The sequence below is a fragment of the Eublepharis macularius genome, chromosome 5 (assembly GCF_028583425.1).
Source record: "Eublepharis macularius isolate TG4126 chromosome 5, MPM_Emac_v1.0, whole genome shotgun sequence".
Lineage (NCBI taxonomy): Eukaryota > Metazoa > Chordata > Lepidosauria > Squamata > Eublepharidae > Eublepharis > Eublepharis macularius.
This window is the reverse complement of record NC_072794.1, coordinates 166,557,719-166,583,774: the sequence shown is the minus strand read 5'-3', so window position 1 is coordinate 166,583,774 and position 26,056 is coordinate 166,557,719. Positions and strand designations below refer to the sequence as shown.

The following is a 26,056-nucleotide window of genomic DNA, read 5'->3' as shown; positions in this document are numbered from 1 at the left end:
GCAGTGTGATGTATTGAACACAGAAGATTTTCAGCACAAGCACTATTGATTTTGGCTACGGCCATTTGTTTCCTTCTGGAATTTCTCTGTGTTTCTTAGTAACTCATTTCTTATTTTAATCGGCCTGTTCCTGGGAGAAGTACTGGTGTACATCAAGTTCCCTTTAGCATCTCAGGACCTGCCTTTCTTGCTAACATTGATGTAGACATCTGTTTGCCAGACAGGTCCCCGGTGCAAGTGGCAAGAGGCAGAGCTCCCTTCTTCAGATACTTTGCACACTCTCAGAGGCACTGTGGGATTTGAGGCCCGTGGCATCTTAGAGACCCGCAAGATTTTCAGCATGTAAGCTTTCAAGAGTCAAAGCATCCTTCTTTAGATAGTCTGAATAAAGGAGCTTTGACTCTCAAAAGCTTATATCCTGAAAATCTTGTTGATCTCTAAGGTGCCACTGGACACAAATCTTGCTGTTTATGGAGGGATATACAAATTCAGCGTTTGGGGAACAGAGACTCCCAAGGCAGGCAGCGCGATCATGCACCAAATTAACAGCTGGGCTTAAGCGCTGCCAACGTAACACCCTTCCCTCCCATGGTCTGTTCTCTGACGAAATCCAGACTGCAAAAACTCCTTCTGGCTGTTTCTCTCTCCCTCCCCGCAAGTCAAGTGAGTGTTACATTCCAAGGGCTGGAGAAAGATTCCAGGACACAGAGCTATAAGTAGCTAATTTCGCACCCAGGGCAAGAATATAAAGTTGTGTCTCCCCCTTTTCCGTTACATTTTGACAGCAGCAAGAATGCTATATGCAGCGAAATGGAAAACAGATATATGCCCTGATGTATCAGAGTGGATAGATAAGAATTATGAATATGCCACATTAATTACTTATGAACATAGCTGAATTTTGGGGAAAATGGAAGGACTTCTTTGACTACTTAGTCAAAATTAACATTAATTAAGGTGACTTAGTATAAAGATAAGAAGATAAAACACAGGGAAATGACTAACCAATAAAGCTGATATCAGAGTTTGTATAAGTAACCAAGGAGAGGGAAGGAGAGTCAACTCATTACACAATTAAGTTCAGTTATGACCAATTCTGAATGGGGTTTTCTATTAGTTTAATTTAATTTTAAATGCAGTGCTTGTATACGTTTCGAACAAATTTCAGAAGTAGTGTTTATATAAGTTTGTATAAGTCTCAATTTAATTTCAAATGTAGTGACTGTATAAGTTTTTTTATGTACTTTCTGTTGTTATATCTTTTCTTTTAAAATAACATTTCTACTTTTTTTAAAAAGTTGTGTCTCCCTATACTTTCATAGTAGATGTTTTGGTATAAAGGCAGGGCTCATTTCGAGGGGGAACACGCAGGAACGCAGTTCCAGCAGTTTCCCAAAGAGGTTACATGTCAGGTGGCCCCACCCACCTGACTCTCAGCCATTTTGGGCCCATTTCAGCCTGGATTGGGGCCGAAACGGCCTGGATCAGGCCTCTGATGGGTGGTGGATCACTCTCCCACTCAGCAGTGGCCCGATCCTGACCATTTTGGGCCCCTTTTCGGCCATTTTCAGCCCCTTTTTGCCGTTTTGGGCCCAATTTCAGCCGTGGCCCGGATTGGGTCCAAAACAGCCAGAATAGGTGATGTCAGGGGGTGTGGCATATGCAAATCAGTTATGCTAATGACACACTTCTGGCAATACCAAGGGGCGTGGCATATGCTAATGAGTTTTGCTAATGAGTTCCTCCAGCTCTTTTTCTACGAAATGACCCCTGTATAAAGGTAACTACATAAACAACCAGAAACCAGAACAACAACAAGAAACCAGAACAACAACAAATTTATTTTAGTCACTGAGATCTGCATACGTAATCAACTAATGCTTAAATGAGTGTTTAAATTGCTATTTAAAAAAATGCAAACTTGAACTACATCAGTCTGAGCAAGTGTGATAATGACAGGGCATTTTGGAGATCTTTCATTCATAGGGTCACACCATTGGTTGGAGGAGACTTGATGGTACATAAAATACACACAAACTACATCAGATACAACCATTTTTTTAACTCTTGCACCTTTTTTGCTTTCAATGAGACAAATTCATCAATAATGGTATCAAAATTCATATTATTACCTACCTTGAGTTCTATTGACAAGATCGGCAAGTTTGTCCCATTCCCTCTGTATTCCTTACCAGATAGCATAGCAAACACCCCTGCCAGGCCAGGCCTCACCCGAGCTGCAAAATGCAGCGAAATCCCCACCCATTGACTTCACTTCCTTTCCACCACTAAAATTGGAAATTGAGTGACAGGTTCTGCTATCCTTGCAAGTCTCTGATTGGTCAATAAATTTGATAAGAGTCCGTTGACTATTGTAATGCACTATACATTGGTCTCCCATCTAAATTAACTAGGAGGCTCCAATTGATGCAAAATGCTGCCGCTCAACTGTTAGCAGGAGCGAGCAGGAGCATGAACATCACTCCCGTCCTACAGTCACTCCATTGGCTACCTATCAGTTACCATGCTCAGTTCAAGGTATTCGTTATTACATACAAAGCTCTTCATGGCCTTGGCCCAGCATACCTACGGGACCGCCTCCCTCCCTATGTCCCTCCACAGCAGCTTTGCTCATCTGAACGGGGTCTCTTGAGGCGCCAGCCTGCACATGGGCGAAATCAACAGTAGCCCGTACACGGGCTTTTTCTGTGGTGGCCCCTACCCTGTGGAACGTCCTGCCTGGGGAGGTCAGGAGAGCCCCCGCTCTCCTGGCTTTCCACAAACAATGCAAAACCAAATTATTCAAAAAGGCTTTTTACTCAGATATGAGGGAAGTATTGTAGGGAGGGGGTCTCAGATGCTTCACTAATGAGTTAAGGACCGTAGACTTCACCACTATGTTGCTCTGCATATTACTTGTTGCTTTGAATATGTACTCCTATATACTACCTGTGCTTCATGTTATCTAATGTCAGCTCTAGAATTGATTATGTTCTGTTTCAGCATTTCTTCAGCTTTGTATTGGATCCTTGCTAATGCTATATTTTTGTAAAATCCTATGACATTGTTTATGGAAATGTCCTTGACACTGTATGGAAATGTCCTGATACTGATTATACTAATTTCACACGATGCAATCCACCTTGAGTCTCAGTGAGAAAGGTGGACTATAAATGACATAAATAAAATAAAATAAATCGATCAAGCCTGCCAATCTTTCCTGATTTTAATATTCCTCTCTTTCTATAAAGATTCGGGTCCAGTAGCACCTTACAGACCGACTAGATTTCCAAGGTGGTCTCTAAGGTGCTACTAGACCTGAATCTTGATCTTCTACTGCAGACCAACTCGGCTACCTACCTGAAATGGTCTCTTTCTATAGCTTTGCATTTGTGACCAGTCAGTCCAGCTTCTGATGCGCTTGAATCTTGAATCTAATGCGCTTTAATTTGCGTTAGCAAACCAGCCGGCTGAGCAAAGCATTGCCGGATCCTACCCAGGAGAATGAGACATGAATGGAATGTGAATGCAAGCCAAGTGACTGGGCGTGATTGGCTCCTGCCTCCCCACACTGCAGAATGTCCCATGCTTGACAATAGAGGTGCTCGTGAATAACCACCTTGAACATTCCAAACTCCCCTCTTCCCACTGATTAGATCCTGTCCTGCAATAGAGGGCCATCAATCAGCTCTGATAAGTTTGCAGTTCTTCCTGGGAACATTTAATTAACCGCAGTTTCTTTGCGAAGCATCAGGAACAACCAATCTGATTTCTTTGTCACACCCTGGTAGCACAAATCAAAGGTACTCAAACCTTTCCCAGGAGGTGACCTTTAAGGTCCTTTGTCTTTATTGCCAAAGTAGTCTCCAGCCCCAGGTCCTGATTTGCCCTATAAGAAGCTGGGCTTTGTCCCATTCAAATTTTGCATTCTTATTTGGATCCAAGCGCTGTACCCGTAGAGTCTCCCTGTCATGGGCCAGTCTGGTCTCACTGAGAGTAAAGTCTCCTCAGGAGAGGAGCCTCGCGTAGCCAGTCTTGACTCCTCAGGAGAAGAGGAGCTCCGTGTAGCCAGCCCTGACTCAGCAGAAGCCGGTGATCAGGAAGAACAGCTGCTGGCTAATCAGAGTCCACAGCCGGCAGGTGAGCCAGCTCCAACACCACACCACCACCATCCTCCAGCTCCAACACCACTGGTGAAGCCCAGCCTCCAGTTGCCCAAAGTCCTCAGTCAGCAGCTGAGTCAGAGGCCCCAATGCCCTCCAGCTCCAATGCCACTGGTAAAGCACAGCCAAGGATGCCCAAACCTCCAGCCTCATCCAGAGAGCGCTGCAGACAAAAGCAGTGTGTGGAGCTGCAGGAGAGGCGGCAAAGGGCATGGCTTCTGGCCAGACGCCAGCTGCTTGTTGAGAGCGCAGAGGAGTGAACACAGGATAGCTCCCCAGCAGCTGGCTGCAAGCCCAGCCTGTCTATAAAGCCCAGCCACAGAAAACCAGGTGGTGTGGAAGCAACACATCAGAATTCTGCTCTGACCACTCTGGTGGATCTCGCCTTGCTGTGTGACCGCTGGACTGCGCCTTGACCTTGTTTTTGGATCACCCTTGCTCTTATTGGTAACTGACCTATGGACCTCTTGACTTGGCTCTTGGATTCTGGACTTTGAACTTGGTACTCACTCCTGGCTTTGGACCTGTGCTGTAACCTCAGATTGGACTTGGACAACTCTGCTTGGCCCATGACACTCCCTCTCTGAGCCTCTTCTGGTCGAGAATCCTGGCCGTTTGAAGTCCTCTTCTTCCGTGGACTACTCTGCTCACTGGATAGGTAATTATTGCCCCCCAAATCCCTGAAATCTATTCCAATTTTCACCACTGCTTTCCTAGGAATCTTGTGTGTTTGTGAGTTACCTCTTGTATGTGTGAGTTTTCCCCTTTAAATAATAATTACCCTTTGTTTTCGAAGAACACCCGTCTCAACAAGGAGCCCATAAAAATTGGTGGAGTATCTTGCTTGTTACCCTGCTCACATAGCCTTCTCCTTGTTGCTAATTCCCCCTAGTTGCAAAGAGACCATTGAACAGCCATGGACTTTGGCCCAGAAAAGAGCCTGTGCATTTAAGAAGCTCTCTCTTGCTTGAGTGTAGGGAGGAAATTGGCTTAGGTCCAGAAAAGGGTTGCCAGCCTCCAGGTGGTGGCTGGAGCTCTCCCATGACATAACTGTTGGGCTCTGGCCTTACAGAGTAACACCTGCTATCCCTGGGAGCTGTCTGTGGTGCTGAAGAACCCAACCCAGGAAATTTGCTTATGGCTGTTGCATACCTGCTTCCCTCTGCATCTCCCCTCCCCTCCATCTTTGATTCCACAGTTCTTCCCTTGTACTATGCTCAATACCTGTGGATTTTCAGCCTAATTGAAACAGGACTGATTGTTCCCTATGTACCTCTGCTATCCGCATTACAAAAAACAGTAAATCAGTGGAAAATAAGACATTTCCTGAGGTGGCTGTTACCTTTATTGGAATATAAATTTCTACAGGGTAATATCTTCACATATGCAAAAGCAACCTTTGCAAGCTAGAGATGCTGCAGATGACTGAACACTACAATTGCCTTAGTTCACTCAAGGCCGATGGCTTATCAAAAAGGGCACAGTCTACTGCTGAGGAAACATGGAGATATTGCAGAAGAGCAGCTGTACTAAACTGAAGCGACAGAAAAGGCACTGAATTCTTTGAGATGTTGGAGATGAGAAGTTGCTTTACATATTACATTGGAAAATGAGTAACTATTAAAAATCCAGCATGTACTGACATCTGTATCCTAGAAATGATGATATGCTTTTATGCATTTTGTTTCATGCGCACACTGGAAAAACACAGAGGCAGGGTGAAATCTGCCTTTCTACAAAAGGATTGCAGATTGTAAATAGAAAGAAAACAGATATGTAGGCAGTCACACCTTATGGATCCCACAAGGACAGCCAGTTTAGTGTGAGAGCCAGTTTGGTGTAGTGGTTAACAGCGGCAGGACTCTAATCTGGAGAGCCAGGTTTGATTCTTCACTCCTCCGCTTAAAGCCAGCTGAGTGACCTTGGGTCAGTCCCTGCTCTCTTAGAGCTCTCTCACCCCCACCCACCTCACAGAGTGATTTTCGTGAGGATAATAACACACTTTGTAAACCACTCTGAGTGGGCATTAAGTTGTCCTTAAATTGAATGTTAAAAAGTGTGTGGGGGGGGATGAATATACCAGTTTCAGCTGGAATGAACAGCACAGCCTCACCTGGCATAAATTTAGCTTGACATGAAACAACCAAGAAAGCATCCTTGAACATTTCAGACATGTACTGAATATAAGCAGCTGTCTTATACCATGTTAGAACGTGGGGCCAAGATGCTCAGTAATGCCAGCAGTTCTCAAGGGTCTCCAGCAGAGAAAACCTGCTATGCACGGCTTTTTTTCTGGGAAAAGAGGTGGTGTGGGTTGCCAGCACACAGGACAACTCTTGGCAGAAGGTAGTGCCCCTGGTACCACATGCGCATGCGCAAAGTACGCACATGCTCGCAGGACTGTACAATGATGTCACTTTGGGTCAGCTGGAACAAGGAGGAGTTTTAAAAGTTTAAATCACCCTTGGTGAAAATGTTCACATGGCTGATGGCCCCGCCCCCTGATCTTCAGACAGAGGGGAATTTAGATTTCCCTCCATGCCACTGGTCACATGGCTGGGGGTGGGGCCACCAACCATGTGACCATTTTTAAGCAGTGCCGGAACTCCATTCCACCGTGTTCCAGCTGAAAAAAAGCCCTGCTTAAAGGGTATTAAACTAATAATTCACCACTTTCCATATTACATGTCCTGGCATAGCATCCATTTCTATAAAGCTGACTTAGACTGCATTGCCCAGTGGTCCATTTAGCCTAGTTCTGACAATACGTTTTTCCCAGCTGGCCACTGAGCTCCTTTCTACCAGCCTTTCTTTCTCCCAAAGAATGGGCTGCCCTGCTTTGGACTCTGTGCTCACAATCGATAACATGAACTAGAAGCTCGATCACCTTCTAAGCGTGCCTTCAAAGGGGAGAAAAAGGCAATTCTTTAATTTCCATAGTGCTCAAAGAGTGTTAAAGGGTAACAAATGCTAATAAGAATATTGTCGCCTTAACCCCTAGATTAATCCCCGAGGAACTACACAATTTTAAAGTTGGCAATGAGGAAATTGAAGTTGTTCAAGATTCCTTGGCTCAATCATCAACCAACAGGGAGACTGCAATGAAGAAATCAGAAGAAGATTGAGACTTGGAAGAGCAGCTGTGAGGGAGCTGGAGAAGATCCTTAAAGATAAAGATGTCTCTCTGGGAACCAAGGTCAAGATAATCCAAACTACGGTATTTCCCATTACTATGAATGGATGTGAAAGTTGGACGGTAAAGAAAGCTGACAGGAAAAAAATTGATTCATTTGAATTGTGGTGCTGGAGGAGAGTTTTGCAGATACCACGGACAGCCAAAAAGGCAAATAAGTGGGTTCTAGATCAAATCAAGCCTGAATTCTCCCTAGAAGCTAAAATGACAAAACTGAGGCTATCATACTTTGGTCACATCCCGAGAAAACAAGATTCTCTGGAAAAGTGAATAATGCTAGGAAAAGTGGAAGGCAGCAGGAAAAGAGGAAGGCCTAAAATGAGATGGCTTGACTCAATAAAAGAAGCCACGTCCTCCAGTTTGCAGGATCTGAGCAAGTCTCTTAAAGAGAGGCCATTTTGGAGGTCATTCATAGAAATGACTTGATGGCACATAACACACACACAACCCCTAGACAGAAATTGCCAAACAGTGAACAGATTCTGTGTCTGTAGGACCATGAATTGACTGGCAGCTGTGATTTTGGATGTGAACAGGGGCCTGTAGATTCCAATCCCCTTAGGTTGCCAACACCAGCTTTGGAAATTCCTGGAGACTTGAGGATGGAGCCAGGGAAGGGCGAGATTTGGGGAGGGGACGGACCTCAGCAGGTTATAATGCCGTAGAGTCCACCCTCCAAAGCAGACATTTTCTCCAGGGGAACTGATCTCTGTCGTCTGGAGATCAGTTTTAATTCTGGGGGATTGCCAAGCCCCACCTGGAGGCTGGCAACCACACAATCTTCCTCCCAGAGTTGTGTTGCTGTGGTGGTGATGGTGGTGGGAACAGTATCACAACAGGAGATTCTGAGATTTCTAGATGTAAAGGCAGAGTCAAATAAAGGAAGGAGGGAGTGTCTGGAATAACACGAAGAATGAAGGCGAGCTCCAAAGCAGGACCTCACTGGTACTTCTGTCATTTGGGAAGACGTGGCTAAGAGTGCCGGCATGCTGTCATGGGTCAAGTTTGTCTTTCCATTGTGACACCTTGAATATTTCTGAGTCCAGTAGCACCTTTAAGACTGACCAACTTTATTGTAGCATAAGCTTTCGAGTACCACAGCTCTCTTCGTCAGATGCGTCTGAAGAAGAGAGCTGTGTTTCTTATGCTATAATAAAGCTGATTAGTCCTAAAGGTGCTACTGGACTCGACTATTTTGCAACTACAGACTAACATGGCTAACTCCTCTGGATCTTGAATATTTCTGGTTTTCATGTAGGGCTTGGCTGTTCCTTTTTATATTGCCCCCTCCCCGCTAATTTATGTATTTTTGATTATTTAATGGCATGTTGACCTATGTGCCACAATAAACCACTGGCCCTTGTGTTTTACTCCATTTCAGTCAAGCCAATGAGCATGCATATTTCTTACTAGTTCATAGATCCAGAGGAGTTAGCTATGTTAGTCTGTAGTAGCAAAATAGTAGAGTCCTAAGACCAGAGGTCATTTTGTAAAAAAAGAGCTGGAGGAACTCATTAGCACAGCTCATTAGCATATGCCACGCCCCTTGCCATCATCAGAAGTGTGTCATTAGCATAACTGATTTGCATATGCCACACCCCCTGACATCACCTATCCTGGCTGTCTTGGACCCAATCCTGGCCATTCAGGGCCGAAATTGGGCCCAAAATGGCAAAAAGGGGCTGAAAATGGCCGAAAAGGGGCCCAAAATGGTCAGGATCGGGCTGCTGCTGAGTGGGAGAGTGATCCACTATCCATCAGAGTCCTGATCCAGGCTGTTTCGGCCCCAATCCAGGCTGAAACGGGCCCAAATGGCCAAGAGTCAGGTGGGGGGGGCACCTGACATGTGACCTCTTTGGGGAACTGCTGGAACTGCGTTCCTGCGCATTCCCCCTCAAAATGAGCCCTGTTTAAGACTAACCAACTTTATTGTAGCATAAGCTTTCAAGAACCACAGCTCTCTTCGTCAGATGCATCTGACGAAGAGAGCTGTGGCTCTCGAAAGCTTATGCTACAATAAAGTTGGTTAGTCTTAAAGGTGTTACTGGACTCTTTATTATTTTCCTTCCTAGTTCAGCATCTTCCACTATGCCCAACGGGGCACCAATTAACATGAAACAAACATGAAGCTGCCTTATGCTGAATCAGTTCATGAAGCTCCGTATTTTCTAAGACCGGCATCGGCTTTTCAGGGTCTCAGGCAGAAGTCTTTCACATCCCCTATTATCTGGTTCTTTTAACTGGAGATGGTTGGAATTGAACCAAGGACCTTTTGCATTCCAAGTAGATGCTCTAACACTGAGCCACAACCCCTCCTTGAGTATGAATAGGCAGGGATGCTTGTGTGCAGCAAGAGCCACTGAGCATGTGGGCAAACACCTGCTACAGCTCCTAGAGGTAGTGAGAGACAGCTCCCTTGGTCCATGCAGGTGAGCCAGAGGCAAGGGGGACTCAGAGCAGCGCTGGCGATGTGCTTGCCTGGCCTCTCTACCTAGTGCACAAGAAGAGCAGCAAAGTCCCTTTCTACACGAGACATCTGACATATGAAGAACATGTGTTGTTGGGAGATGCAATGTTAGCTGTAAAGGGTAGTTTAAAAAGACAGAGCCAGTGGCAGAGCAAAGGCTTTCCTATACACCGGAGCTGTGTGAAGGGGCTCTGAAAGGCCAGAAGGGACATTTCAGCCCATTAGAACCTCTCCAGGTCCAAGCCCGGCTCTGGAAGGCAGCTCCAGCCCATTTCCATTCCTTGCTGCCCTTTGGTTGCAATCCCATATATTTTGAGACTGGAGAGGTGAAATTGACAGAGCCTTCCCGTAGATGAAGATGAAATTAACAGACCCTTTGAAGATCAATCTCCGCTGGCTCTGTCTTTTTGAACTACGCCTCCTGGCTAACGTTGCATCTCCCAATACTTGAAGACCACACGCCGAGGTTTCTCATAAAGAGCAGAACCACAAGTGACAAAAGGCACAGATTGGACACTTGTCTGCTTCCCTCAAGTTTTGATGGGAAATGTAGGCAGCTTGGCGGAATGTTGGACAAGTGACAGTTGAAAAGTCCATTGGACAGCAGTCAGAGAGCCAAGCTGCAAGACCAGGATGCCTACATTAATCATCAAAACTTGAGGGAAGCAGACAAGTGTCCAATCTGTGCCTTTTGTCACTTGTGGTTCTGCTCGTAGAGAAACTCTCAGAAGGGGCCGAGAGTGTCTTGTTGAGATGTCCCCAGCGCCTGGAACTGCTCCTGCTCAGAAGAATCCACATTGTTTATTGAACTGCACTGCACTAACGTTACTAAGCTGCAACCTTCCTAAATACTCTCTCTCAGCTGGTTCTCGCTGTCCATGTTCTTCTCCCTTTGTCGATCCGTGTGCAGTTCAAGGCCTTCTAATAAAAATCTCACCATTTTCATCTTCCAGTATCTCTTCAATTCGTCTCCTCTGAAGACACAGAAAAAGGAAATGAGAAAGCTGACCAGAGGGCCTCCAACCGCCCAGAAAGAATCAGGAAAATAAGTCCAAATCTTGCAGGGTAAGGGAAGAGAGAGAAAAACATAAATGAAATAATTCTAAAGGAAGTATTGTTATTACATTTCATATCTTCCTCTACTTAAACATTGTTCCTTCTGCTACCAAGACTTCCAAAATGCTTCCATGGTCATAGATGCAGAGGAGTTAGCCGTGTTAGTCTGTGGTAGCAAAATCAAAAAGAGTCCAGTAGCACCTTTAAGACTAACCAATTTTATTGTAGCATAAGCTTTCGAGAATCAAGTTCAATTGCCTCTTCTCTCTCCTCCTCTTCTCCTCCCTCCTCTTCTATATTTGACCAGTCTCTGTATCATGCATCTGACGAAGAGAACTTGATTCTTGAAAGCTTACGCTACAATAAAATTGGTTAGTCTTAAAGGTGCTACTGGACTCTTTTTGAAAATGCTTCCAGGAACTACAAACTTGTTTAAAACAAGTCCTATTTGAAATACTTACATTATTAGACAAATACATTCTTACCTTTTCCAGGTAATGTTCTAGTCTTAATTGTATAATAGTAAAGAGTCTAGTAGCACCTTTAAGACGAACCAACTTTATTGTTATTAAGCTTTCGAGAACCACAGCTTTCTTTGTCAGATGCATCTGATGAAGAGAGCTGTGGTTCTTGAAAGCTTAATAACAATAAAGTTGGTTAGTCTTAAAGTTGCTACTGGACTCTTTACTATTTTGCAACTACAGACTAACGTGGTTAACTGCTTTGGATCTTAATTGTATGCAATTGGGTCAGTTATTGAAAACTTTTATTGATAGAGTTTAGTTCTGGTGCATGGGAGATGGTAATAAAGAAGAGAGTTCATCTGGGCATGTGCAGAGAGTATTTGCATAGGACTGGGCAACCACCATCTGTCCCCTACATAACTTGGATGGTGGACTTTCAGGACAGAGGGTGTGTTTCATTGCCTGTGTTGAGGAAGGAGAACGGCTTTGGGGGTTGAGAGGTCGAGGAAAGTAGATCGGGGAAGTGACTGAAGGGAGAGGGAGGGTGGAAAGTTCCCTCAAGTCAGAGTTGACTTACGTTGACCCCTGCTAGGGTTTTCATGGCAAGAGACTATCGACATTGCCTGTCTCTGCCACTCTGGTCTTTGTTGGCGGTCTCCCATCCAATTACTAACCAAGGCCGACCCTGCTTAGCTTCTGAACGCTGACGAGATCAGGATCACCTGGGCTATCCAGACTAGCGCAGAGGGACTGGGACAAAGCAGAAAATGTTACAGGGGAGGGAGGAAAGGAATGAAGCGGGGAAAGTGTAAATGTGGCTAACCAATGTGGCAGAAGCTGGAGAAAATGGGGAGGGGAAGAGGGGGCAAGCAGAGACGGAGCAGGGAGGGAGCCAGTGAGGGAAATGAAATTCCCCCACCCCTGGGTCCTCACGGGTCCCATATTCAACCTTTCTTAAAGCCACTTAAGCTAGCCATTGCTGCCTTTTTCGCACAGGTACAACATTTCTTCCTGGGAAACTATCCGAAGGAGCAATGCCATCCTTTGTGGACCATCTGATAATGAGAGCTTTGCAGCCCATTCACGGGCAGAATTCGCACGATGCTCTTCTGGCCAGCCAGCCCCTCTTGTTTGCCTTTCCAAATTAGCTGCAGAGAGAAGAAATGGCTGGGCCAAGAGAACTGACTCTCCCAACATACCTGAACGGTGTTCATGCAGTCAGATAGTTTAGCAAGGTTCTTCCTGGGTGGGAGGAAGACCTCCAGTCGCACGGCACCTTTAGTGGTCCTCTGGAAGGAGATCAAGAAGTGGATCTCTTGTGCCTGGAGATCAAGAGGAGCCCAATAAAAGTTGGTGGACATTCGGAAGAAAAGCCCTGGGAGACCAGATGAAAGAACCATCTCGTCCCACCCCCCTGAACAGCTGGGTATATTCTTCTAGAAAGCTTACAAGCGAGATATGAAAATAACAGCTCCCCTTGTGTTGTCTTTCCCCAGTGCCTGGAATTCTGAGATAGACTGCCTCTTTCCATGGAGGTTCCATTTGGCTGCCATGGCTAATAGCTATGGTCTGTGAACTTGCCAAATGCTTATTAAAGACACTTTTAGGGCCTTCAAAAGGCAGCTTGGGATTTAAACATTAAAGTGAATTTATTTATTTATTTTATTCGGTTTATACCCCGCCCTCCCCACAGATGGGCTCAGGGAGGCCAACAACATTAAAAAATATATTAAAATCACAAAAACATAAAATCAATAATAATTTTTTAAAAAATCATTAAAATAGTCCAAGGGCAGGCTATTTAAACAAATATTGGGAGTCCGTATACGGACATAGCAGATGGCCGAGGGCAGCCCCAGAAGAAGTGGTGGTCTTAGATGGAAGAAGAAGGACACTCGCTGGTCCTCAGCCAAAGATCCCGCAGAACATCTCCGTTTTACAGGCCCTGCGGAACTGTAACAGGTCTCGCAGGGCCTAGATCTCCAGCGGGAGAGCATTCCACCAGGCCGGGGCCGGGGCAAAAAAAGCCCTGCTCCTGGTTGAGGCCAGACGAATGTCCTTTGGTCCGGGGACCACCAGGAGTCCCTGCAGGGGACGTAATGGAAGAGGTGGTCCCACAGGTATGCTGGCCCCAGTCCATGGAGGGCTTTAAACACCAAAGTTAACACCTTGAACTTGATCTGGAACTCCACTGGGAGCCAGTGCAGCTGGCACTGCACAGGATGGATATGCGCTTGGATGGGCGTTCCGGTAAGAACACGTGCCGCTGCATTCTGGACCAGCTGTAACTTCTGGGTCAGGCCCAAGGGCAGCCCAGCATAGAGTGAGTTGCAGTAGTCTAGCCTGGAGGTGACCATTGCATGGATTACTGTGGCCAGATCCCGGGGCGAAAGACAGGGCGCCAGTTGCCTGGCCTGTTGAAGATGAAAAAAGGCAGACCTGGCAACGGTCGCAACCTGGGCCTCTATTGAAAGTGTGGCATTCAAGGTCACACCCAGACTCTTCACCATTGATGAAGGTTTCGATTGTACCCCGTCAAGGGCTGGGAGCCGGGTCCCCAGCTCGATCGCCCCACAACCCAGACACTGGTTTAATAGCATTGTGTGATGATTAGAAGCGATTGAGAGTCCTGAGTTCAAATCCTTACTCAGCTAGGAAGCTAACTGGATGACCACGGGCCGGTCAGTCGCAGTCTATCTTACCTCATAGGGTCAGCAGGGCTTTTTTTTCTGGGAAAACAGGTGGTGGAACTCAGTGGGTTGCCCTCGGGGAAAATGGTCACATGGCTGGTGGCCCCGCCCCTTGATCTCCAGACAGAGGGGAGTTGAGATTGCCCTCTGCGCGGCAGCGCAGAGGGCAATCTCAACTCCCCTCTGGAGATCAAGGGGCGGGGCCACCAGCCATGTGACCATCTTCAAGAGGTTCCGGAACTCCATTCCACTGCGTGCCTGCTGAAAAAAAGCCCTGCACAGGGTTATTGTGGTGTTAATTGGACTAGAAGGTGTTGGGTTCCTGCCCCCCAATTTGAAAAGGCAGCTCAGGTCTTGCAACCGACAAGGTCAAAATCCTCCATAAGCCATTTGTTGTGTTTGGACCATGCATATTTGTACAGATGCAATCTGCTCATTGCCCATCTTTGGGATCCTGCAACAGCTGGCCGTTATTTATTGCAAACTGGAAGACCCTCTAGAGGTGCTGCTTCTTGCTGGCCAGAACGGCCTCGAGCTTGGGGCAGGGGAGGAGCACAACGGTAGCCGCAGAAAAGTCTTTTCCAAGCCTGTTTCAAGGTTACTCTCTGTAGCATATTCGTTACCGAGAGCCATAAATAGCTGCGCGGCCCATGGTTACAGAAGGAGGCTGGTTATGATATCATTTCTTTGGGGACCAGAAAAAGAGAGAGGCTTTTATGCGGCCACGCAGCTCAGCCAAGTCTAAAACCCATGGGCTGGAGGACGGCTTGGCCAAAAGGAACATGAGGATACTAGCCAATACTTTCCTCGAGGCGGTCTGGCTTAAAATAAGCAAATTCTCCAGAACAAGCTTTCTCACGGGGATTATATATGGAGAAACTTGGCCTGCTGTATGTAAACTGCAACTGTTACGCTACAGAACGGAGGGAATGTGTTGGCAGGTGTCCCCTGCTTCCAAGAAGGAGCTTGCAAAGCCTTTGGCCTCCACGGTCTGGAGGCCAAGAGAATGATAACTGCCATCTGTTCGGAGGAGGAAATTCAAGGGTATTCTGGATAGCTGAACCTCTCCTCCTACCCTCCTCTAACCAATGTCCCATTCCCACGACTATTTTAACAAACCCTTCGCCATTCTCAAGGGAAATGGGACAGTGCTAACCAGAAAGCGCACAGGCATGAAGCTGTACCCCGGAAGGTGAGACTTTGTGGGGTGGTAGCAGCGGCTCATAAGAATATAAGCAGAACCATGTTTGACCAGACCAAAGTCCAGCTAGACTAGTTTCCTGTTCCCTTTGGTGGTCAGCAGCATGTCCCTTGAGAAGCCTGCAAGCAGAGCACAGAGACAGAGACCCTCCTCTGCTGTTGCTGCATGGCAGCGGGGATTCACAGGTACACTGCCTCGGAACCTGGAGGTTTCATTTAGACTAGCAACAAAGCCCATTGTGGGAAAAAGAAAGACAAACAATGGGATCTAGAAAGGGAAGGGGGGCAGGCAGACATTGCCTCCTCCTCCGTGCCTGATCCTGGCCAGGTGAACATGGGGGGTGGGCATTGCCACCAGCTCCCTTCTTGCTCCTGGCTGGGCAAAGGCAGGGGCGGGCATTGCCACCTGCTCTGCTCCTGATCCCGACTACGTGAAGGGGGGTAGGCATTGGCACCTGCTTTGCACCTCATCCTGACTGAGTGAAGTGGGGTGGGCATTGCTACTTGTTCTATGCCTGATCCTGGCCAGGTGAAAGGGGGTGGGCATTGCCTCTTGCTCTGTGCCTGATCCTGGCTGCATGAAGGGGGCGGGCATTGCCTTCTTCTCTGCACCTGATCCCGGCCGGGTGAAGGGGGTAAGCGTTGCCTCCTGCTTTGTGCCTGATCCTGGCCAGGTGAAAGGGGGTGGGCATTACCTCCTGCTCTGTGCCTGATCTCGGCTGGATGAAGGGGGCGGGCATTGCCTCCTGCTCTGCACCTAATCCTGGCTGGGTGAAGGGGGTAGGTGGGCATTGCCACCTGCTCTGCACCTGATCCTCACTGGGTGAAGGGGTGGTGGGCATTGCTGCCACCTGTGCTCCTAATCCTACCCAAGTGAAGGGGTGGGCATTGCCATCTGCTCTGCGCCTGATCCCGTCTGGATGAAGGGGTGGTGGGCATTGCTGCCACCTGCACTCCTAATCCTAGCCAGGTGAAGGCGGGGGTGGGCCTTGCCACTTGCTCCCCTCCTGATCCCAGCCAGGTGAAGGCAAGGGTGGGCATTGCCACCTGCTCCACTCCTGGTCCCAATGCACAGCTAGAACGTAAGAGAGAGTTACTTGCAAGCGTTGCTTGCTTGCTTTAGTTTCTTATGAAGTGAGGTCAAGGTTGTGTATAGATCGGTTTCTGGGCACCATTAAGAGGACAGCATGCTAAAATCCATGCTAAAATTTCCATTCAAGGCCATTCTTTTCGCCCTCACAAGGTAAGAGCTCATCATTTATTTAAAACAGTTTTGTCTGCCTTTTTCTCCAAAGCCTAAAAGCTACATGACATGAAAATACATACAGTGTCAATTGAAATAGCATCAGATAAGCATCAAGATGCAAAGGCTGAACAAAAGCCCCATGCAAGGGACAACGCACAGTGACAACCATGGATAGAGCTCTCCACCACGTACGCGTCTAGTTCCTTTGTATGAACATCTACAAAAAGCATCTGTCATTAGGCCCAGTGGCAGAAAGTTCAAGAAGTTAATTACGCATTTTATGAAGAAGTACTTCCCTGTCTTATTCTGAGTTCTGTCCTTACAGGCTACCCTGAGCTTTAGCATTCCTTGTCTGCTGTAGCGTAGTGGTAAAGGGGTTGTGAATCAGCTCCCTGCTGGTTCGACTCCCACTCCTGCCATGAGCTCAGCAGGTGGCCTTGGGTGACCCCCTCCTCTCAGCTCCAGTGCCCCAGCTGTATTACGGGGATAACACTGACTTTGTTCATCGCTCTGTGGGTGGTATAAATCTGTCCAGGTTTATGTATAAGTACACTGTTGTTGTTGTTGTTGTTATTCCACACCATGTGAAACCTTCACTATGCTATGGGGAACGTGATGGGGTGGGAGGGGGAAGGTCAAAGGGCGTCAAGACCCAAAGACCCAGATATACTTACTCTCAAATTTTGATACTGAAGTCTTGAGTTTCGAAGGCGGTTCCGAGCCTCAGCCGCCTTGAGGATCCCAACAAGTCTCTTCTGCTCCGTCACCTTTTCCTGTTCTTCCACAGCCTTCTGGTCCTTCAGGACAACCGTAGAGAGCATGGCCTTCACTTTCGGTTCGCTGGGATCAGCAAACGCCAAAAAGCGCCTTTTCTGCTCGGGAGACATCTTCATCGTGTCGCTGGTAGGTGAAGCCTTTTTGAATCTGGTGTTGGCTTTCTTGCGGCTCATGCAAACTTCAGTACTTGGCATCTTGGTTTATCTCGGAGACTGGGAACGGGACACTGCAAGGAAAACCAGACCCTCTCAAAAGGGGAGATGCAGGGAGACTGTGCTTCTCCACTTAGGATATTAAAAAGAGCAAATAATACTTTGCGTTTGGAATATGGCTTGGAAGCAATGGAGTGTTTCCACAGATAGGTTTGCCCCCCACTGCAGAGTTTGACTTTCTTCCCACCCTCCATCACTGCTCCCATAGACTCCCCTGTCTTTTCAGAACAGCATTTTGGGCTGCAGTAGCACAGGGGAGCTGAGAAGGTTGTACTACATGGGTGGAAAACCAGTCACCTCCTAAAAAGCTCTGAGGATCCGGTCAAATGGTCAGTATCCTTCGGCTCTGCTCAGCAAATTCTAAAATCTTGCTCCAGTCCAGGGGTCATTTCGTGGAAAAAGAGCTGGAGGAACTCATTAGCATAACTCATTAGCACAACTCATTAGCATATACCACACCCCTTGCCAGCACTGGAAGTGTGTCATTAGCATAACTGATTTGCATATGCCGCACCCCCTGACATCACCTATCCTGGCTGTTTTGGACCCAATCCTGGCCCTTCAGGGCCGAAAGTGGGCCCAAAATGACAAAAAGGGGCTGAAAATGGCCGAAAATGGCCGAAAAGGGGCCCAAAATGGTCAGGATCAGGCCACTGCTGAGCGGGAGAGTGATCCACCACATGTCAGAGGCCCGATCCGGGCCATTTCAGCCCCAATCCAGGCCAAAATAGGCCCAAAATGGCCGAGAGTCAGGTGGGTGGGGCCACCTGACATGAGACTTCTTTGGGGAACAGCTGGAGCTGCATTCCTGCGCATTCCCCCTCAAAATGAGCCCTGCTCCAGTCTAACAAACCTTTATCCTCTAATGGAAGTGTTAGCAGAGGAAGAGTCTTTCGGCCGGAGAAAGGCTATTCATACTTCGCTCAACTGAGCAATAGGATACAAGCCAATGTTTCTTGAGTGCTCGTAGTAGCACACTGCATACTTGGGTTGTTGGATCCAACAGAGAATACCCAAATTCATGGAATGGATTTCTTCCCCTTCTCTCGTCCGCTCTCTGCACCCACAAAAACCAGCTTCCAAGGGTTGGGTATAGGCAGGTCAGGTTGCCTCCTTTAGTAGCCCCCTCATTGGGGGGCTGAAACAGCATTCTGCAACACCACTTTCAGCTGGGTGACTGGAAATGACGTTGCTGTGTTTCGGGATGCTGTAGGATCCCCCCTGGAACTCTATAGATTACCATAGAGTTTTGGGGAAATCCTAGAGTGTCCAGCAATGAGGTGATGTCACTTCCAGTCTCGCAACCAGAAGAGGGTTTATGGCATCACAGGACACCATTTGCTAAGTCTCTGCCACTGAGTCTTTGCCCCTTAGCTGTTAAGTGACCCAGCAGCTGAGCTGACATTTTAGCTTGGTTCTTTGTATCTCATGAGTGTAGCTACAGCATAATCCAAATGCCCCACACAGTGGGGGGCTTCCATTTATCACATCAAATTACCTGCAATCTCCAAATTCTGTGATTGGAACGCTTGGAGCGGGGAAGTGTTGGGGACGGTACGGACTGAGGCCCAAATACTAAGAAATTCTTCAAAAATGGTACCTAATGCTGTTGGCAAGCCCTCTGGAACTGTCTCCCAGGAAGTTCTCCTGTGCAAGGGCAACTGGAACAAACAAGAGCATGGAAAGAGTCCGGTTCCTAAGGGACTGTAGCACATGGCTGGATCAGGGGCAGCCACCTTGAGCACCGAGGCGCCGGGGTGGGGGGGCGCACGCACGTGCTGTGGAGTTGGTGGTGGCAGCACTCGCAGGTGAGCGGGAGGGCTGGGAAGCCGCCCACGTGCCGCCGCGGCTGCCTGCCGCACCTGGCCCACAGCTGCTATGCCCGGGTGGGAGCGCGAGCTGGTGGCAGCAGCACGGGGCAGTCTGAGCGGGAAGTCTCCCAGCCCTCCCACTCGGTTGCCCCATGCTACCACTGCCGCCGCCACCACCTGCACACAGCTGCAGGCCAGGTGCAGCAGATAGTCAGGGTGGCACGGGGCAACTGAGCAGGAGGGCTGGGAGGCCACCCACACGCCATCTCAGCTGCCTGCCATGCCAATGGGGCCGGCATGCAGAGGCATGCTGCGTGATGACGTCACACGCAGTGACGTCATCATACAGTCTGGGTGCTCGCGTGAGCGCGCATAGGGGTGGCAACAGCCCTGAAGCTCCCCCCGGCCTCAGACACTAGAAACTCTGACACTGGCCCTGGGCTGGATCATGCTCCTTGTCTTTGCACTCCACATTTTTAGAGGTTCATTTTTAACTGCTTGAAGTATGCATGGAATCTGCCCAGGCCAGGGTATTGAGAATAGGGTTAGGCGAGAGGTCTAAAATAGAAACAGAATGACCTTCTATTTTCTTGAGCTGCTTACAACTCTTCTGGGCTGCTTCGAAATGCTCAGACAGTTAGATATCCTTCAGTTTCCAGCGTCTGCTATTTTGAGTTCCAATTTCTCTACAGGCGTGAGATCAAAGGAGGCTGGAGCTGCCAGCAAAAGGCTCGCTTTCTTGGTAGGACGTAGGAGCAAAGAGAACTGGAGATGAGAGGAATTGGCGCCATTCTATAATGTAGGCTGAAGTTCTACTGTGACCGAATTCACGCTTGCTATTTAGAGCAGTTTCCAGCCTCTTTTCAGTGTGGAAAACAGAAACACAGTTTTAAATGTGCTTGTGTCAGGTTTCTGCATTGACTGATAGCCGTGTAGCAGATGGATGTATGACGGCATGTCAGGTTGCCTGACCTTCAGGGCTCATTTCGAGGGGAGACGCGCTGGAACACAGTTCCGGCAGTTCCCCAAAGAGGTCACATGACAGGTGATCCCGCCCACCTGACTCTCAGCCATTTTGGGCCCATTTCGGCCTGGATTGGGGTTGAAACGGCCCGGATTGGGCCTCTGACGGATGGTGGATCAGTTTCCCACTCAGCAGTGGCCCGATCTGGACCATTTTGGGCCCCTTTTTGGCCATTTTCAGCCCCTTTTTGCCATTTTGGGCCCAATTTTGACCCTGAATGGCCAGGATCGGGTTCAAAACAGCCAGGATAGGTGATATCAGGGGGTGTGGCATATGCAAATCAGTTTTGTTAATGACACACTTCCCATGATGCAAGGGGTGTGGCATATTCTAATGAGTTATGCTAATGAGTTATGCTAATTAGTTCTTCCAGCTTTTTTTCTAAGAAATGACCCCTGCGGACCTTTATGATACGACTGTGATGCCCACTTCCATAAAGGCAACTGCGTTAGTTTTTTGTAGCTGAACTAACAATCCTGCAGGGCTGTAAAGGGTAAGGGCTTAAACTAAGCTTGCCAACCCTTCCCAGCACCACCCCCAAATCTCCAGGAGTTTCCCAAGCCAGAATTGGCAACACAAACTTAAACAAGATGGGTAGCCGTGTTAGTCTGTCTGTAGCAGTAGAAAAGAGTACGAGCTTTCGTGAGACACAGCTCACCTCTTCGGATACAGCTAGAATATGAGTCCATCTGTCCTTATATCTTGGAGAGTGGAGTGATTTCAGATGCCAAATGACAACCCCTCTGCATACCCCACCTTATTCAATCACACCTGCTATTGTCATTTACCTGCTAGAGGGAATCTGTTAGAATTCAGATTTGTGAGATGGGTTTTGGATTTTTAGAGGCTCCTTCCTTCTTGCATATTTTAAAACATAATTCCAAAGAAATGAAATGTTTGGGAAAGGGAATGGAAGATTTCACTTTTTGTAGAGGATATAGAAAGGGAAAAAAACCCCTTTCTCATAATAGTGTAATTTTCCAAGCTAACTAACATTTATCTCGTTGTAATGCTTTGTGCTGGCTTCCAGGAAGCGGTGTCACTTCTGGGAGTGACGTCCCTTCCGGAACTGACATCATCACACATTTCCGGGAGCATGATAATACAGAGTTCCACCACCTCTTTTCCCAGGAAAAAAGCCCTACTTATAGGTGCCACTGGACTCTTGCTCTTTTCTACAAGCTTAAACAGACAGCCTGTGGATGCAAATTGCACAAGTTGTATGGCCTCAGTTTGCCATGCAGGAAAGAGGAAGGGGATTTACCTGCCATGACGCCAGCCATCCCAGCATTATTTTTTTCTGTTCTGCACAGGATCTAGAGATCTTAAGTTCAAGACCTGATCCTCCCTCCCGCCATTTTTTGGTTTTTTTTTTTTAAGTTTGCACAATATTTTGCATTGTTTTGACACTATAAGGGGTGGCTGAAAAGACGATAACCCTGGTGAGGTTTGGTATATTTAATATACACTGTAACCCTTTTTATAGCCTAACTCCACTTAAACGAACAGCTTTTATTTGAAGGTAGAGGAACAGGGGCTTAGAACTGGAAGTTTGGAGCACACTGTTAATAATAAAATATTTTGAGTAGTCCCAATGCGAGGTGAAGGGAGAAGTGAGTCTCTTTAGTCTTCAGGTTCTAACTCGTGAACTCCACAAAGGTCTGTATGTTTTGTTAAGCTTGCACACTGTTGGGGTGGTTTTGAAAATATAGGGGGTGGCTAAAGAGATGGTCACCCTGGTGCATCTGGTGTATTTAGAATATACCAAATGTGAAGGGAAGAAAGAAAGAAAGAGGGCGGGAGGGAGAGAGAGGGAGAGAGGGAGGGAGGGAGAGAGGGAGAGAAAGAGTAGAAGGAAGGAAGGAAGGTCAGAGGAAGACAGAAAGAGAAAGAGAAACACAGACAGACAGACAGACAGACAGAAAGAAAGAAAGAGAGAGAGACAGACAGAGAGACAGAGAGAGAGACAGAGAGAGACAGGGACTGAGAAAGAAAGAAAGAAAGAAAGGGAGGGAGGGAGAGAAAGAGAGAGAAAGAAAGAGGGAGGGAGGGAGAAAAAGAAAAAAGGAAGACCAGAGAAAAACAGAAAGAGAAAAAGAGAGAAAAAGAAAAAAACAGGCAGGCAGGCAGGCAGGCAGGCAGGCAGGCAGGCAGGCAGGCAGGCAGGCAGAAAGAAAGAAAGAAAGAAAGAAAGAAAGAAAGAAAGGGAGGGAGGGAGGGAGGGAGGGAGGGAGGGAGAGGAAGGAAGGTCAGAGGAAGACAGAGAAAAAGAGAAAAAGAAAAAAACAGGCAGACAGACAGACAAAAAGACTTTGAAGAGGAAACATCTTCCAGTTGCAACTGATGCCTACAGCCTGAAAAGCGGAAATCACACTAGCTGTTGCCGATAAGAAAGAGGAAATGGTTTTATGGATGATACTAGCACTTATTTCTAGTCTTCCAGCAACCTGTTAGAAAGGGCACATCTCCCTCTTGCCAATGCAGCAGAGACTTCAGTGGCTGTCTGTTGCCTCCAATGCAGGAAGAGTCCCAAGCCATCCACTGAGCTGCCTTGTTCTCAACTTGCCGTGGGCAGCTTTGAGGGTCTGATCCTCTTACAAAACTCTGCCCAGTATCAGAAACCGATTTGTATTCTTGCTGAGGCATTCAGATGGGGGATCTTCCCCCTGGAGATTCTATAGTGCAGTGCCCAGAAGCGAGACGGTGCAGCGCATGCACATCCCTCCCACACCGTATGGGCTTCCACCTCACCATCTGACTCATGGCCAAATGAGACGTGATGCTGCCCTCGAGCCTGCCATAGAGGCACCACCTCCATTTTAAATAGTTTTTAAAATGCGGCAAGGGGCCTCAGCGTGACGGGCTGATATACTCTTGTCCCATGCGCCCATGGCTTTTCAGGGCTGAAATGGCTGTGCACCCCCCCCCCCACAACAGCTTCTTCAGAACTTAAAAGGTTTGTGTGGGGTGGGGGGACAAAGGTGCCTAAGCCTGATTAGGATCAGGCCCTCACGGTACTTTTACATCACTTTAAAATGGCGGACATCTTTTCCCCTGACTGCCCTGCCCCGTTTTCTGTCCCGCTCTGGTGCCATTCCACAGTCGACCCTGTAGAATTTAAGGGTATGCCTTTTATAGGCTGATTCCGCACACGTTGGATAATGCACATTCAATGCACTTTAGTAATCGTTTGGAAGTGGATTTTTTGTTTCAAACACGAAAAATTCAGTTCCAAATGATCTCTAAAGAGGATTGGAAGTGAATTACCCAACGTGTGCGGAATCAGTCATAGTGGCTTATATATTTTACATACATAGCCAGACAAGGATGCATATTACCTCCCTACCCGTTCAACCTCTATGCAGAGTATATCGTAAGGAAAGCTGGATTAGGGCCTTTTTCACACTGCTTACCTTCACTCGCAACGACGCGAAACATCACACAAAAAATGCGGAAGCTCGCTTTTCTCGTGCGAGAAAACATGATCTTCCGCGTGTTTAGCGCGATGTTCCACACTGTTGCGAGTGAAGGTAAGCAGTGTGAAAAGGGCCTAGATCTAGAAGAAGCTGGGGTAAAAAATGGTGGAAGGAAAATTAACAATTTGAGATATGCAGATGATACCACATTACTGGCAGAAATGAGTGAAGACTTGAAACAGCTACTGAGGAAGGTTAAAGGAGAAAGCGCCAAAGCAGGATTACAGCTGAACATCAAGAAGACAAAAGTAATGACTACTGAGGAATTACCCAATTTTAAAGTTGACAATGAGGAAATTGAAATTCTCCAAGATTTTCTATTCCTTGGCTCAATCATCAACCAAAAGGGAGACTGCAATGAAGAAATCAGAAGAAGATTGAGACTCGGAAGGGCAGCTGTGAGGAAGCTAGAAAAGATCCTTAAGGATAAGATGTTTCTCTGGGGACCAAGATCAAAATAATCCAAACTATGGTATTCTCCATTGCTATGTATGAATGTGAAAGTTGGACAGTAACGAAAGCCGACAGGAAGAAAATTGATTCATTTGAAATGTGGTGCTGGAGGAGAGTTCTGCAGATACCACGGACAGCCAAAAAGGCAAATAAGTGGGTACCAGATCAAATCAAGCCTGAATTCTCCCTAGAAGTTAAAATGACAAAACGGAGGCTATCGTACTTTGGTCACATCTGGAAAAGTCAAGAGAAGTGGAAGGCCGTAGGAAAAGAGGAAGACCTAAAACGAGATGGCTGGACTCAGGGGCGGCGGGCCTATTGAGGCCAGGTAGGCGGTGGTCACAGGTGCGGGGTGCCGGAGGGAGCGCTGGAGGAAGTGCGGCACGCGGGAGCGCACGCCACAAAGCACCAGCCTCCTATCCCTCCCACCCTGCGCCGCTGCCGCCGCCAGCACAAGCCCCCGGCCAGGCGCAGCCACCGCGGGCAGGCATCTGCGGCGGTGCAGGCAACCGAGCAGGAGAGCTTGGAGGCCACCCGCCGCAGCAATCAGGCTGGCGGCGGCACGTGCGCTTCCGTGATGACGTCACGCATGACATCATCACACAGGCTGGTGTGCGCGCATGCGCACACGCGCGCACGCAGGGGCGCCCGGCCAGCCGGCCGGCTGGGAGCGTGGTAAACCCTTGCGCCGCCCCTGGCTGGACTCAATAAAAGAAGCCACGTCCTCCATTTTGCAGGATCTGAGCAAGTCTGTTAATGATAGGACGTTCTGGAGGTCTTTCCTTCGTAGGGTCGCCATAGGTTGGAGGCGACTTGATGGCACATAACACACACATATGCATTTTCTCGCATTGAATTACTGTGATTAGTGATAGCTTTTATAGTTTTATGTGTTTTTAAGACTGTGTTTATCGATGTTTTGTTGATGTTAGCCTTCCTGAACCCGTTCATGGGGAGGGCAGGATGTCAATCTAATCAAATCAAATAAAGGTCACTGTCACATCTAGTTTGGCCCTCAGATGACAAAGGGAAAACAGAGATGAGTATCAGCTGTCTGGGAGGTGTGCATCTCAGTATACTTTGCATCTAGAAGGTGACAGGTTCAGTTCTGAGTATCTCCAGTTAAAGGACCTCAGGCAGAAGGTCCCAAGGAAGGCCTGCAGGTGCCTGTCGGCATGGACAAGATGGACCAGTAGTCAGATTATTATTATTTTATTATTTATTATATTTATATCCCGCCCTCCCCGTAAGTGGGCTCAGGGCGGGTTACAACAGAAGATAAAACATACAAGATAAAATCACAATAAATGAACACAGCTTTCTAATAAAACACCTGCTCACCGTATAAAAACCATATAACATCTGACGGAGGTGGAGGTGCGGCTTAACCAAGCGTGGACAAGATGTGGTTAGGCGGCTTCATGAGTTTATCTCCTATGAACAGCATCTCAGTCAGTTCCAAAGGACGCCACCTACCTTTGGGGGAATCGGTGAATTTTTCGGCGCTAGATCAGTAGCTCTGTCAGGGTAGCTTGGCAATCCAAGGTGAGTTTCCCTGCAGGCCAAAAGAACGGAGACAGCAGGTCAAATTTTGCTTTCAGGTGTACTGCCAGAAGAGACAAGAAAAAAACACAGTTTACTTCCTCGAGGCCAGCAGTACTATAAATGCATGCAGCTTGCACCCCACCCATGCACAGAGACCTGTGTGCCCACGTAGTTCTGCAGTATCTCCCCAGGAAAGCTTTAATGCAAGATAGCCTCTTTCAGTGGCTGATTCAGGGTGCAATTAAGGACATGGAGTGGAAAGGAGACATGTCTGACCCT

General features: G+C 47.6%; 1 protein-coding gene across 1 annotated transcript; it reads right to left on the bottom strand.

Annotated features, from left to right (window-relative positions):
* Window positions 1-10,623: 10,623 nt before the first annotated feature.
* On the bottom strand, window positions 10,624-25,772 carry LKAAEAR1 (LKAAEAR motif containing 1). Its single transcript, XM_054979194.1, has 4 exons — window positions 25,709-25,772; window positions 17,154-17,482; window positions 12,543-12,665; window positions 10,624-10,797 (listed from the first exon to the last, which is right to left on the bottom strand). Exons 2-4 carry the CDS (start codon window positions 17,448-17,450, stop codon window positions 10,735-10,737), a joined length of 483 nt encoding a protein of 160 aa, XP_054835169.1. The 5' UTR covers window positions 17,451-17,482; window positions 25,709-25,772; the 3' UTR covers window positions 10,624-10,734.
* Window positions 25,773-26,056: the final 284 nt, after the last annotated feature.